The sequence below is a fragment of the Bacillus rossius genome, chromosome 13 (genome assembly GCF_032445375.1).
Source record: "Bacillus rossius redtenbacheri isolate Brsri chromosome 13, Brsri_v3, whole genome shotgun sequence".
Lineage (NCBI taxonomy): Eukaryota > Metazoa > Arthropoda > Insecta > Phasmatodea > Bacillidae > Bacillus > Bacillus rossius.
In genome coordinates, this window is record NC_086340.1 from 35,705,105 (window position 1) to 35,718,184 (window position 13,080).

Below are 13,080 nucleotides of genomic sequence, written 5' to 3' on the forward strand. Positions count from 1 at the left end.
AGCATGTGTTATTTTCCCGAGGGCATAGAGGCTCATGGAGTATATCCTATAGGTCATTCAAATCACGAATTATTCTGGTCTCTACTCATAGAACTACAATTATAGGCCAATAAATAAGGGCAAGCATTTTTTGCAAAAAAAACAAATAATGAACGTCTGTTAGACTGCAACAAGGTGTACCGGCAACAGCGTCTTCTTCCTTAAGATTGGTGGCCTTCTGCGAGTGAAGTCGTTGCCCTATTTGACCGAGCCATTGTGAGGCGTGTTCGCTTCCGCTCTGAACGCCTGTGATCGGTGTTTTAACAATCGACATGCACCTGGAAGAAACTCGCCCAATCGCGGAACGCAGACGCTGCTACAGCGTTTTGACTTTCAGCGGGTTTTGGAATCTTTTTCGCGAAAATTGCATGCCCCTACCAATAAATAGAGACCGGAAAATTTTGCGGGTTCACATCACGAAATGCTAGAATCAAAACAAACGTATCTTCATATTCCTTCTGTGATAGGCTCACAGTTTATCTGAAGGATTCTGAGCCAAGGGAAAACCTTCAACCAAAGAAGTATAGTATCGCAAGCATCCAAGTTGATGTGTCTCACAAGTCTGTAGCCAATGAGAAGGTGGCGTTTACCCAAGTATGTAAAGGATTGTAAAATCTATCCTAGAGGTCATTTAAACCGCGAATTTTTCCAGTCCCTACCAATAAATTTTGCATATTCATTTTGATAGAATCCAAACACATGCACTTGTGATTTTTTTTTGTTTACACATGGCGGTCGGCTCCGCGGTTTATAAGTTGATAAGCTGCAGGACCACCCGGTGGCGGGTTAAAGCAATACATACAATACATCGCGCAAATAGGCTTTTCTACGTGTTCAAATATCTATGTACACCAATTTTGTGGAGATCGGTTAAAATGTGTAGAAGAGTACATTCATATTGCTTCTGTGATTGGCTCACAGTTTTTTTCTGAAGGACTCTGAGCTAATGGCAGAAAAAACCTTCAACCAAAGAATCGAACTGCAAGCATCCCAGTTCGCAGGTATCACAAGTCAGTATATAAGGAAAAAATTGGAATTTGCCCAATTATGTAGGGGATTGTGGAGTCTAACTCCCGAGGTCATTGAAATCGCGAATTTATCCAGTCCCTACTAATTAGTCTAGACACCTCCAAGTAAATTTCAGATAAACTCTATGTAGAGACCGGAAAAATTCGCGGATTCATTTCGCGATACGCTAGAATTCAAATACATATACCTTAAAGCAGCTTATGTTATTGGTTCACTGTTCATCTGGACGACTCTGGACCAATGGGAAATGCTCAACCAAATAAGTATCGTATCACAAGCAAACTAGTTTAGACGACTCACAAGTCAGCAGCCAATGAACAGGCGTTATTTTCCGAGTATACTGAGGACTGTGTAGTCTATCCTGAAGGTAATCGAAACCGCGAATTTTTCCAGTCCTTAACTATATGTCAATAGAAAATAAGCCGCACCAAGTTATTAGTACTCGAATTTCAGTTTATCGTGAAATTTATCCATGAATTTTTCCAGACTCCTTGTGATCTTGGTTTCTCGTGATTTCCTCAAAATCACTCCGCAGGAAAATGGTGGATTGGTTCGTCACTGTATGGAGGGACTGAAGTTGAATTTAACGTATCGATCCTAACGTTTAATCGACATGGCATCATTAAAGATGTTAAAAAGTGATGAGATTACAGTGGGGCTTTGACGGAATGAACGGGTGGACGCAAACGGGAGGAACCCGAGAAAACCCCCGGACCTAGGCAACGCTTTTTCACGCTTCCCACTTGTGAAAAAAAAAATCTTGTTCGATTACCGTTGGGGAGGCGAATGATCTGACCACTCGATTCCCGTGACCCAGATAGGGATTAGACAAATTCGATTGAAGATTGTTCATTGACTTCAAGGATAGACTGCACGACCACCTGCACATTATGTTATACTCGTTATTCATAGAGACCTGAAAAATTCGCGGGTTCATTTCGTGTTATGCTAAAATTCAAATAATTATACCTTAGTGCTGCTACTGTAATTTGTTCACTGTTAATCTGGAGGACTGAGGGCCAATTAGAGACCCTCGCCCATAGAAGTGTCGAATCACAGGCCACCCAGTCTAGACGACTCACATGTCAGCAGCTAGTGAATAGTTGGCATTTGCCCGAGTGTGTAGAGGATATTGAAGTCTATCCTGGAGGTCATTGAACACGCGAATTTTTCCGGTCTCTAGTTATTCATGATCAGTTTATGGCCTTCCACTCAAGTAAGTTCTGAGATATTAAGTTTTCTTCATAAAACCAAACTTACCCTTGGGATGATATATTTTAATTAAGAAAAACCTATTAATTTTTTATTGATACCCAATAATTTATCTTATGCTTGATTAGCTCCATATATAGTATTAATTTTTAAAACTATATTTACCCCTTTTTATCCACTAGTATAAAAGTCCTTGCTAATAAAAAAAATCATCAATACCTGTCTAGTAAATTGATATTGATCATGAACAACAGACAAACCGGCAAAAATTTTAAACACTATATTTTTGGATTTTACATAATTATGATAGTATATTCCAAAAGTTTTCCTTCACATTTTCAACCAAGGCACACACTCTAAAAAGGCTTGATTATATGTAGGCAAGCTGCGTCTATACTGGAGTGAAATGATTCAGCTAAATAATCTTGTTTTCGTATAACTAGAAACCATACAATTTTGATATATACCTACTATTCCACTTGGTTAACTTTAGCATAGCCTGTATGTGCATATATCTCCTTGATTGGATTATCAGTAGTTTGACTCGTTCTAGAAGACCTCCAGCCAATGAAGAGAGTTTGTCCCTCAAGAGAGTGAATTTTGTTTGGTTCAAGTCAATGAGGAAAATGCCATATTACATCACCATCGGCAGCCAATTAAAAGTACATTTTTATCCCGAGTTCTTGTAAGAGTGTGAGTTCTAACCTGGTACCAACTAACCCCACAATGGTAGCGTCTACCACCTATAAATATACAGTTTAAAATTTTAATTAAATAACTTGACTGGAAAATGGTTATTGAACTCCCAAAGCATTTCCTCCTTATCTCCTTGGATGCGTCATTAGATCACTATACATACCTACTTTGTCGAACAAATAGGAACGACTGGAAAAATTCGCAATTTAATGGCCTTTAGGATCGATTCAAAAATATTCTCTTTACTAGGGAAAATTACAATAGCTAATTGGCTACTAACTTGCAAGACCTCGTAACTAGGATCTTACGATTAATTTGCTGAGATTTTTTTCCACAGTCTCAGGCCTAAAGATCCGGAAATTTCACGGATTAATTTGGTGTCAGGCTCAAATTCACAATCATATGTATACAACACACTTATATGCTTTCATACTGGCTGATTTGTTTCTGCAGAATCTCCCATTCTTTTGAGAGGGTCTTCGTGATTAGGTCTCTCTACTGTAAGCTGGTAGTTGACTGTATCACAGTCGCAGAGGGCAGTGGCGAGAGAATTACGATTCAATCATCAAATCAATGCAAAGTTATACAGGTCTGCAGTATAACTGGTGACCAAAACAATCCGCGAAATTCCCTAAGACTCTCTTATACTGTGGTCCAGTCACTGAAGCAGCAAATAGGTAAACTTGTTTGCATTTAAGCCTATCGTGGAGTGAAGCCACGGATTATTCCGTTATCGCAGAATGAATTTTGAAGAGGGACTGGAAAATTCGTTGTTTAATTGACCTCTAGGATAGAATGCACGAACCTCAACCTATCCTGGCTAATGTTATCTGCTCATAGGCCTGTAGGAATACCCGTTTTTTGATGCGAAGCGAATATCAAATCGAATGTTTAAAATATTTGCCAAGTCAAATCAGTTTGCGATAATGTTCTTGGCAAAGCAGTATTACTCTTATTTTATCAAATAAGGGATTGAAGTAAAAAAAAATCATTAAATGTTTTTAATGTTTGAATTTATTAAGTGATTAACCAATTGGGTCCTATATACAAAACATCATTCCATAAAAAATTGATAAAAAAAACATGTATAATATTAACATTGAGCATTCATAAATGCAAACTGAGTGCCACATTTTGATTTTTTTAAGTACCCAATTTTATTGAAGCAAACATATACAACAACAACAACAACAACAACAAATATTTTCATGAGCGAATCTTAGGCTTTTGGTCATCACATCAGACTCAAAACTTTGCATCACAACCAAAGCTTCAAATAAAACGAATAGCAAATTTCCCGGTGAAGTAAAAAATCTAATATTAAATAGATCTTCAATTGGTTCGCTTAGTCAAAGCTTCACACTGGCCTATCTGCTCATCGAATACTGACTCGTGAAATTTTTGATGTGATAACGTCTTATAAATTGATGAACGCCGACTGCACGCACGATAAATTGTCACGTTCCGCCTGAGCCGAGCGTGCAAGAACCGGCCAACCACCGTGCGAAAAAATCTTCTATAATATCAAACAGGTTAAGGCGAGCTTTTAAACTAATTGTTCGTAATTTATATTTAAACAAATTATTTAAACTAAATTTGCAAAAACTGTAAATAATATTTGAAAATTAAAAAGTATGCAATTTTCCATCAATGTTTTCTTATGACGTTATCGCGTAAAATTATCGTCCGTAAACCGACTTTACAGACAACACCCCCCCCCTTTTTTTTTTAAACTGGAATGCTTATAGTTTAACATTTATCGTGTTGAAGGTTTTAAATTTGCTCTGAATCCTTCGGGTAAACTGTGGTCAAGTCATTGAATAGCACGAAGTTAAAACATAAATAAATTTTGTATTCTACCCTAATGCGTAGAGACCGGAAAAATTCGCGGTTTCGATGGCCTTCAGGATAGACTGTACATTCCCATGTACACTCGGGCAAATAACGCAAGTTTATTGGCTGCTGACTTGTGAGTCGTCTCAGTTGGTACGTCTGTGATTCGATCCTTCTTTGGTTGATGGTTTATAATTGGTTGAAATGCGTCCAGATGAACAGTCAGCCAATAGCAAAATCATCTAAGAAGTATATGCATTTGAATTCTAACCTATCGCCTAATGAATCCGCGAATTTTTCTGGTCTCTACTAATGCGAAATGAAGCAAGCGAATCCCCCCCACCCCCTGACGTTTCAGTCCTGTTCGTTGACGGTGAGTCGTGTTTCAGACAGTCCGCACCTGAGCAACTGGCTGTCCTTCTCCATCAGCCTGTTGCTGCTCATGTTCATGAACTGCTCCAACTCCATACTGGTGCGAGGGGTGTACATCGACGGCGAGGAGGAGGGGGGGAAGTGCGTGGTGTTCCCCTGCTACTACCTGAGACTGTACTTCCAGGTAATCACAACTACACTGTACTTTTACAGAAGATTCGTTTGGAAACCAGTTGCCAAGAAATAGTTTGTAACACTACAATAATTTTTTTGTAACTTTGTACAACAAAAGCTTTGGTTCTTTTCTCATATATGAAATACGTAGGGGCAGGCTATTTTCGCGAAAAACTCTGAACGTATATTAGACTGCAATAAGGTGTACTCGCACCAAAGGGTATTTACTTGTGATTGGTGACTTTCTGCAAGTGAAGTCGTTGCCTTATTTGACCGAGCCACTTAGGACGTGTTTGTTTCCGCACTGAATGCCTGTGATTGGTGTTGTAACAATTGACATATACCTGAAAGAAACACACCCAATCACGAAACACAGACGATGGTACAGTGTTTTGACTTTCAGCTAGTCTCGGAATCTTTTCGCGAAATATGCATGCCCCTAGAAATACGTTTCTCAAAAAAAATTGTCACATAATTTAAAAAAAAAAAAAAAAACACGGAAAAGATAATCAGAATGTCGATAGTTTGACTTTATTTGGTTTTATCATGCCTGAATCATGAATACAACGGTATCGCTACAAAATTGTGTTCCTGCAATGCTGGGCTCGAAAATGTTAAAGTGTTTTGTAGACCTTCGCTTAATAGGTTTCTAGTATTAACTGCGCGCATTACTAAGCACAGTAAATCAAAATAAAATCTAATTATAAATATCCGATTATCTTTTCCATGGTATAAAATATTGTGCTAAAATGTTCGTAATACTCAGTATACGAATTTCGTATATGCAAAAACAACCACGACCATGCGTTGTAGAAAGTTACAATACCTTTATTGTAGTACTAGCTAATGCCCGACATGCGTTGCAATGTCTCAATCAATTTTTTTTTGTAATTAGTTTAAAGTAGGTATACCTATGTCACTCTCTCTTATTCTCTATTTTTTGTTTGTATCTATATATATCGCTCTCTATATATCACATCTATATACCTATATATATATCTATAACGCTATATATTTCACTCTATAACAGTGAAAATATTAAAAATCTATGTTTTTACCTAGCCATATTTTTATCTATCTTTTCACCTGTCACAGGCATTATATATATATATATAATTGGTCGTGTGTGTGCATATATCACAGATGAATGGTGTTTGTGTGTGGTGGTACCCCCAAGTCTCCCATCATGCACTATGGCGGTTGCGCGTCAATAGCTATAACGGTGTGGAAGATATGCTTCAGATGATTTTTCATAAGAAAATATTTACGAATAATGTAAAAAAAAGTATAAAGTGAAAAGTGAATTGTGAATTATGAAATGTAAAAAATATTAAAATATATATATAACTATAAATAACAATGCCAAAGCGTAAGAAATACTTTTTCATAATATTATAGAACAGTCGAGGAATATGTGCGAGTAGTGGGGATGGCTTCTGAGACTATAAATAAGAAGAAGTGTATAAATCAAATCTATTTATGTATGCAACAGACAACAAAACATCTAATGTAGTGTATAAAACATATTTTAATAAAATTATTTAGTATATTTAAGATGTTTTTGTATTATTAGTAGGCACTATACAAAAAACGTTTTAACACATGTATTTTATTTTAAAAAATGTATTAGATATAAATAATTACATGTACTACAAAAAAAAACCAACGAACTACTTGCAGCTAGTAAGTATATAAAAACACACGCGTATTCCAGTGCAACGGTGTGAAAAAATTTCAAAGTAGTAATCGGTGAAAAACTTTCGAAGACTTAAGATTCTGAACGAACGAACATTTAAATTCTTCTTTATATGGGTTACAAACTATTCACTGGCAACTGGTTTCTTCTGTGAAATAACATGTGGGCTACGTGTGTGTTACTTTCCTGGTGCGCAGAACAAGCGGAAAGAGAGGCTCCGCCAGATTCAGGTGGACCAGATGAAGCAGCAGCTGCGGGACAAGGCGCAGCTGCAGCTGCAGCAGCAGCCAGACCCGTCCGACCACCACCTGCAGGTGCCCCTGATCGTGCCGAGGCTGTCCGTCGAGCCGCCCGAGGAGGACTAGTCCCTCCCCCCCTCCTCCATCCACGCACTGGGGGCTGTGTTCCGTAACCGCACCAGAGCTGGGACCGCATCGACCCGCCGTGTCGCCATCTTGGTTTCATGCCGCGACAATTATACTCATCGTCAGGGACTGGAAAAAGATTTGCGGTGTTCAATGACCTCCAGGATAGACTCTACAGTCGTCTGCACTGTTTGAAATATTCACATTACGTTTACGAAGAACGCTGGTTAAAAATTATCCAGGGATATTCTTAAGTTTACTGAAATTTAGAACACGAAGCCAAAATAAGTATCTTGGTATATCAACAAAACATTAAAAAAAAAGGTGTATGACTACAACAAGAACACTCTACTTTTGTCCAAGTATGAGTTTATTTTTTATTTAAAACGAAATACAAAACTCGGGAGTCGAAATACGGTGTAGTTTCTACGAAGTTTAAGTCATTTGAAATCACAAGGGAATCTTCGTTTCATTTGAGGTGAATTATTCGTTTAAAAAAACCTTAATCTAACTGTAATTTCTAACGGTGTGTACACTCATCGCAAATATCTCACTGCCATTGGCTGCTGATTTGTGAGAACGTAATGCTAAGGCTGGACGCCGGCTGCCGTGAGGATCGGGGGGCCACGGGGCCGAGGGAGGCAGGTGTGTGCAGTCAGGCCAGTAGCGGCCTGCCTCCACGCACCCGCCCGACCTGGAGAGTTCTGGCAGCTTCCACGCCTCCGAGCAGGAGAGAGTGTAGAGTCTCTGCCTACCGGCCCGGCCACCAGGAGGAGTACCACCAGCGAGGACCTGCGAGAGAGTCGGCAGGAGTCGGGGCGACAGAAGCGACAGTCCGGGAGGGCGTGGCGTGAGTGGCGAGGTGGCCGCCGAGGACTGCGGTCAGCGGACAGACAGGCAGAGGAGCGAGCCACTGTCGGGCCAGGCTCCAGTGTGCAGACTGATGTGTGATCACTGAGAGTGTTCTTCTTTAACATACAAAGTGTAATTATTAGTAATTTAATAAAAAACTGTATTCAATTAATTGGGCTAACCTTACGAACCCGTTTCCCCGCCATTCGTAAACGTATCAACTGGTTGGCTTGTGCTTCGTCAATCTTTCGGTTGAAGGTTTCTGATGGGCCCAGAGACTTCCAGACGATCTGCGAGCCTCTTCATAGAAAAGAACAATAAGTCATATATGTTTAGATACTAGCCCTATCGCGAAATGAATCTGTGAATTTTTCCGGTCTCTTTATTTATAGTTGGATATTTTGTAGGGATGAGCTAATAAAATACTCAAATCCTCAAATACCATTAAATCCTTAGAATTCGAAGGGATATATATTCAAGGTAAATATATTCGAAGAAAAATATTATATAAAATGAAGTAAATTTAAAAAAAATAAACACATATACTCTGAAGTATACTAACACAATTTTTTTTCTTCTTTATACCAATCCTGTTACCATTACCCAAAATATTCTCTTTTAAACATGTAATATATAAATAAAATTCAATACATATTGATTCTGGAAACTTAACTTTGTGAAACAAACGTTTGAAAGGTTGAATGATTCAACATAATAGTTAATATTTTTATTTTCATGTATATAATTATATTTTTGACCCTTGGAACCTATATTCGTATTCGAAGGGTATATTCGAGGTAATCATTAAGATTCGAATTAGAGAAAATTGGTATTCCAATGTTCAGTAATATTTTGTCATTTGCCTTATTAGGGGCATGCATTTGTCGCGAAAAGATTTCTAGACCATCTGAGAATTAAAAAAACTGTAGCATCGTATGTGTTTGGTGATTGGTAGAGTTTCTTTAAGGTACACGTCTACTGTCAGCACACCAATCACAATAATTCAGCGCGGGAGCAGACGTGTCCTCAGTGGCCCGGTCAAATAAGGCAATGACTTCTCTTTCAGACGGCCACCAATCACAAGGAAGAAACCGCTGGCAGTCTAATGGGCTTTCAATATGCTTTCCATTATGCCTTCATTGAGGTTTTACAAAGCCCATAACAAAGCGAAAATTGGCAGTATTATTACAATTTTAGTAATTCCAAAAACTTAATCAAAATACCTGAGGCTCGGTCTCACACTCCATTAAGAATGTATAGTTGGTTCATCCTGAGACACCGGGTCCAGTGTCGGGATCTAAGGATCCGCGGCGGCCATCTTGGATGTCGTCACTTCCCGCAGCCATCTTGGATGACGTCACTTCCAGCGCCCATCTTGGATTATGTCACTTACGACCACCATTATGTTTTTCTAGCATTCCGGCATTTTGTTTTTTAGTACATTCCGCCTTTTTGATTTATAACATCATAAATAATAAAAATTATATAATAGAATTATTATTAAATTTCACTATCGCTTTATATTCGAACACCCCACTCCTATCAGTTGCACATTTAGTTACGTCCGCCATCTTTGAAAATCATAATTATTAACTTATAAAGTCGAGAAAAAATAAAAAAAGAAAGAAATATTAAATAAAATTTCAAACAATTTTAACCATCATCTTATAATCGAGTACCCCACTTTTATATATTATTGCTCATCATGTTACTATAACAACTCCAGCATCTGTCGGAGACAGCCATCTTGTTTATGTCTGCTGGAGACCGCCATCATGATTTCATCCGATGACGTCATCACCATCTTAAAGTACCTTAGTGTATATATGTAAGGTCGGGTTTCAATTCTCTACCAGTGTTGTTATGAACCTTATAGACTAAAAATCCATAAAGTCCACAACCATTTCATTAAACGTTTATATAACAAGATATATGTTATCATTTATCAAATTAAACATCTCATCGTTGTGGATGTGATGGCTGTAGTAATAATAATAAAAACACAATTAGTAAATTTAATTGATTTACTCCATTTAGGACCAGTCATTTTTCAGAGTCATCACAAGTCCGTGTTTGCATATTCGTGATTTAAAGCTGCATGGAGGCAGATATTTTAATGCTTGCGTATAATTTCACTCTTTTTAATATGATTAACTTGAGAAATAAAGGTACTATATTAAAAATAATAAGCAGTATATAGGTATAATCATATTTATTGAAATAAGCTCGGACGCTACAAAAACAAAATTCTCAAGAAAAGAAAAATTCATACTCATCAAACAAAAATATACAAAAAAACTGAAACCATATAGCAAAAACGGAAAAGATATACAAAAAACGGAAACTATACATCAAAAAACGGAAACTAATTACAACAAAGTCTCAGCGCTGCGGATGCGATGGTTATAGTAGTTAATAAAACTTAATAACTTTACTGCCATCAAATTTAATTACTTACTACTTCATAGTCGTCACAGGAACCAGAAATATTTCAGAGTCCTAACCCTCAAGTAAGTATCTCTTCTAAGTAGGAAGATGTTTGCGTGCACGTGTTTAAAGAGCTGCACAGAAGCAGACATATTAATGTTTGCGTATATATCCACCCCCCCCCCCCCTAAAATTTTTAATGAAAGAAAATACACACGCAGCTTTAATCATTCACGAGAATATTATGCTACAAACAAAAATACCGATTCACATTTGTATAGTATTAGATGTTCCCCTATCTTCATGAGAGAGACCACATCCAACACATAAAATTTAACATTTCAACTTAATGTCTCATCGCTATAGTGTATATGATGCAGTAACAACACTCACCTCAGCCATTACCCACTGTCGCTACGAGCAAAGCCATTACCTACTGCCGCTACAAGATGCACTTCATATAAAATGAAAGTAGTATTTTTTTAAGTCGTGGCAAGGGGTCGAAGTAAATAAAATATAAAAAAATATTTAACACTATTTAATAAAAGAACACACACTCCTTCACTCCATATTCTCCCCCTTGTTAACACAATACCATTCAGAAGGCGTTACCGACCCCCCCTTCACAACACCCCGCTCCGCAGTACTTTCCATACTAGCCATCAATTACTCTGTCCACACAACTATACAAGCATCACACAGCTCCAAAGTCGATAATTGAGGAATAAGTGCCTAATTACCCCCCCCCCCCCCCCACAACAGCAATATCCTCCACAGTCAGTGTGGAGGTGTTCACAGGTACATCTGCGATGTCTTCCCTAGACTCTTCGTCTTCATCCATCGCAAGAGCTTCTTCCTGGCCGCTAGCCTCCTGACAGCACGCATAGAACTCATCCTCAACAATCTTCTCATAGGTGGCCCGACACATCTTACTAGCTCTGTTGATAACTTCGAATGATGGAATGATACATCCTAAGGGTGCAATGGTTCAACTGTCCCCACCCCTCTACCCTTTCTATTGCAGTCCTGTTCGTGCGTGCCAAGCGCACCCGTCATTGACGCACGGCCTTTGACGTCAGCAGATCTACCCCCTCCCTCCTCATCCTAAACCATCCACATCCCAAATAGCTGCGTCATTTAGACCTGTCGCTACACGTCCCCAGCCTCCTAATACCATTTTAAGCACCTTCGACGAACATCCCGGCCTCTGGTAACTAGTGAAAAGTTTCAAACAATACATGAATAAATACATTTTTTATTTATTTTAGACTTGCATTTGTTATGTTACCTCCTGTCCGGAAAAGAGGGACGGGAGGGCAAGAGTCTTAATCACAGAGATAGTATGTCTAAGTAAACAATATAAAGTTTATATATAACAAAAGTTTCTCAATTAACATAACACTATAGACAAATATCAGATCCCCAGGCTTGACAATAACTCCAGACACTTTCATCAGATGGCGACTCTAGTGAGCACGTCGCCTAGCTGTGAACACAACAAAGTAACAATAGTTGAGTTTTACATTCTGTAATCCATGAACACAGGGTTCTATTACTTGGTCTGGGGGGATTTTAATAGACCAAAGGGGTCTGAATCTGCAGCTAATAGCAAAGCTAAATAAAGTTACATATAAACACAAAAAAAAAAAAGGAACGGGCAAAGATTTAACGGCATTAATTATGGGCACCATGAAATCTTATGTTAACGGCCCAGGAAATTCAATTTATGAACACAAACCAGGTAAAATATTAAACAAGCGCACAACGAACAGAAATATAAACATCTTACTAACAGACTTTAAAATTATATTACATAAATGATCCTAGAACCAAAAAGAAGGGATGTTCCAATAAAATATCTCTCAGATACCCTAAGCATATATAAATGTACATATGTGGTATAAATCTTTCCTATATTATACAGTGCCCAGTTAATATGAACCTGATTGACGATAGGTTACTGTTCTAGCACCTTTTAACTTAAAATGAGAAAGTAGTAGTTCAGAATTAATTTAGAGGCGAAGCCCACAGGGAACTCCTATTTTGACATCCAGTACGACAATATTACGTGGAGTCTGGTAGCCACATACTCGCCTCGTATTGTCCCTGTCGGTTCTAGTACACTGCTAGGTCACCGGCTGAAAGCTTGGCTATAGCTGCCGCCAAGCCTGCTGGGATGGACGTCGATGCGCACCCTGTCTGTTACTGCGTCAACAGCTGCACGAGTTGATGGTCACTGCAGCTAAGAAAGATATTCGTGAGCACACGTATTGTCTTGTCTAGGAAAGACGTATCAGCGCTCGACTGTTAGGTGTAAGACACAGGCGTAAGGTATACGAAGCACATGGATACACTGACTGATCTGTTCCCGTTGTTCTGAACGTA

General features: G+C 38.5%; 1 protein-coding gene across 1 annotated transcript in view; it reads left to right on the forward strand.

Annotated features, from left to right (window-relative positions):
* Window positions 1-7,416, forward strand: part of LOC134538621 (uncharacterized) — a 163,503-nt gene extending 156,087 nt beyond the window's left edge. Inside the window, exons 5-6 of the mRNA XM_063380053.1 lie at window positions 5,199-5,365; window positions 7,249-7,416. Coding sequence (XP_063236123.1) covers window positions 5,199-5,365; window positions 7,249-7,416 — 335 coding nt within the window. The remainder of the gene's footprint in view (window positions 1-5,198; window positions 5,366-7,248) is intronic.
* The last annotated feature ends 5,664 nt before the right edge of the window (window positions 7,417-13,080 follow it).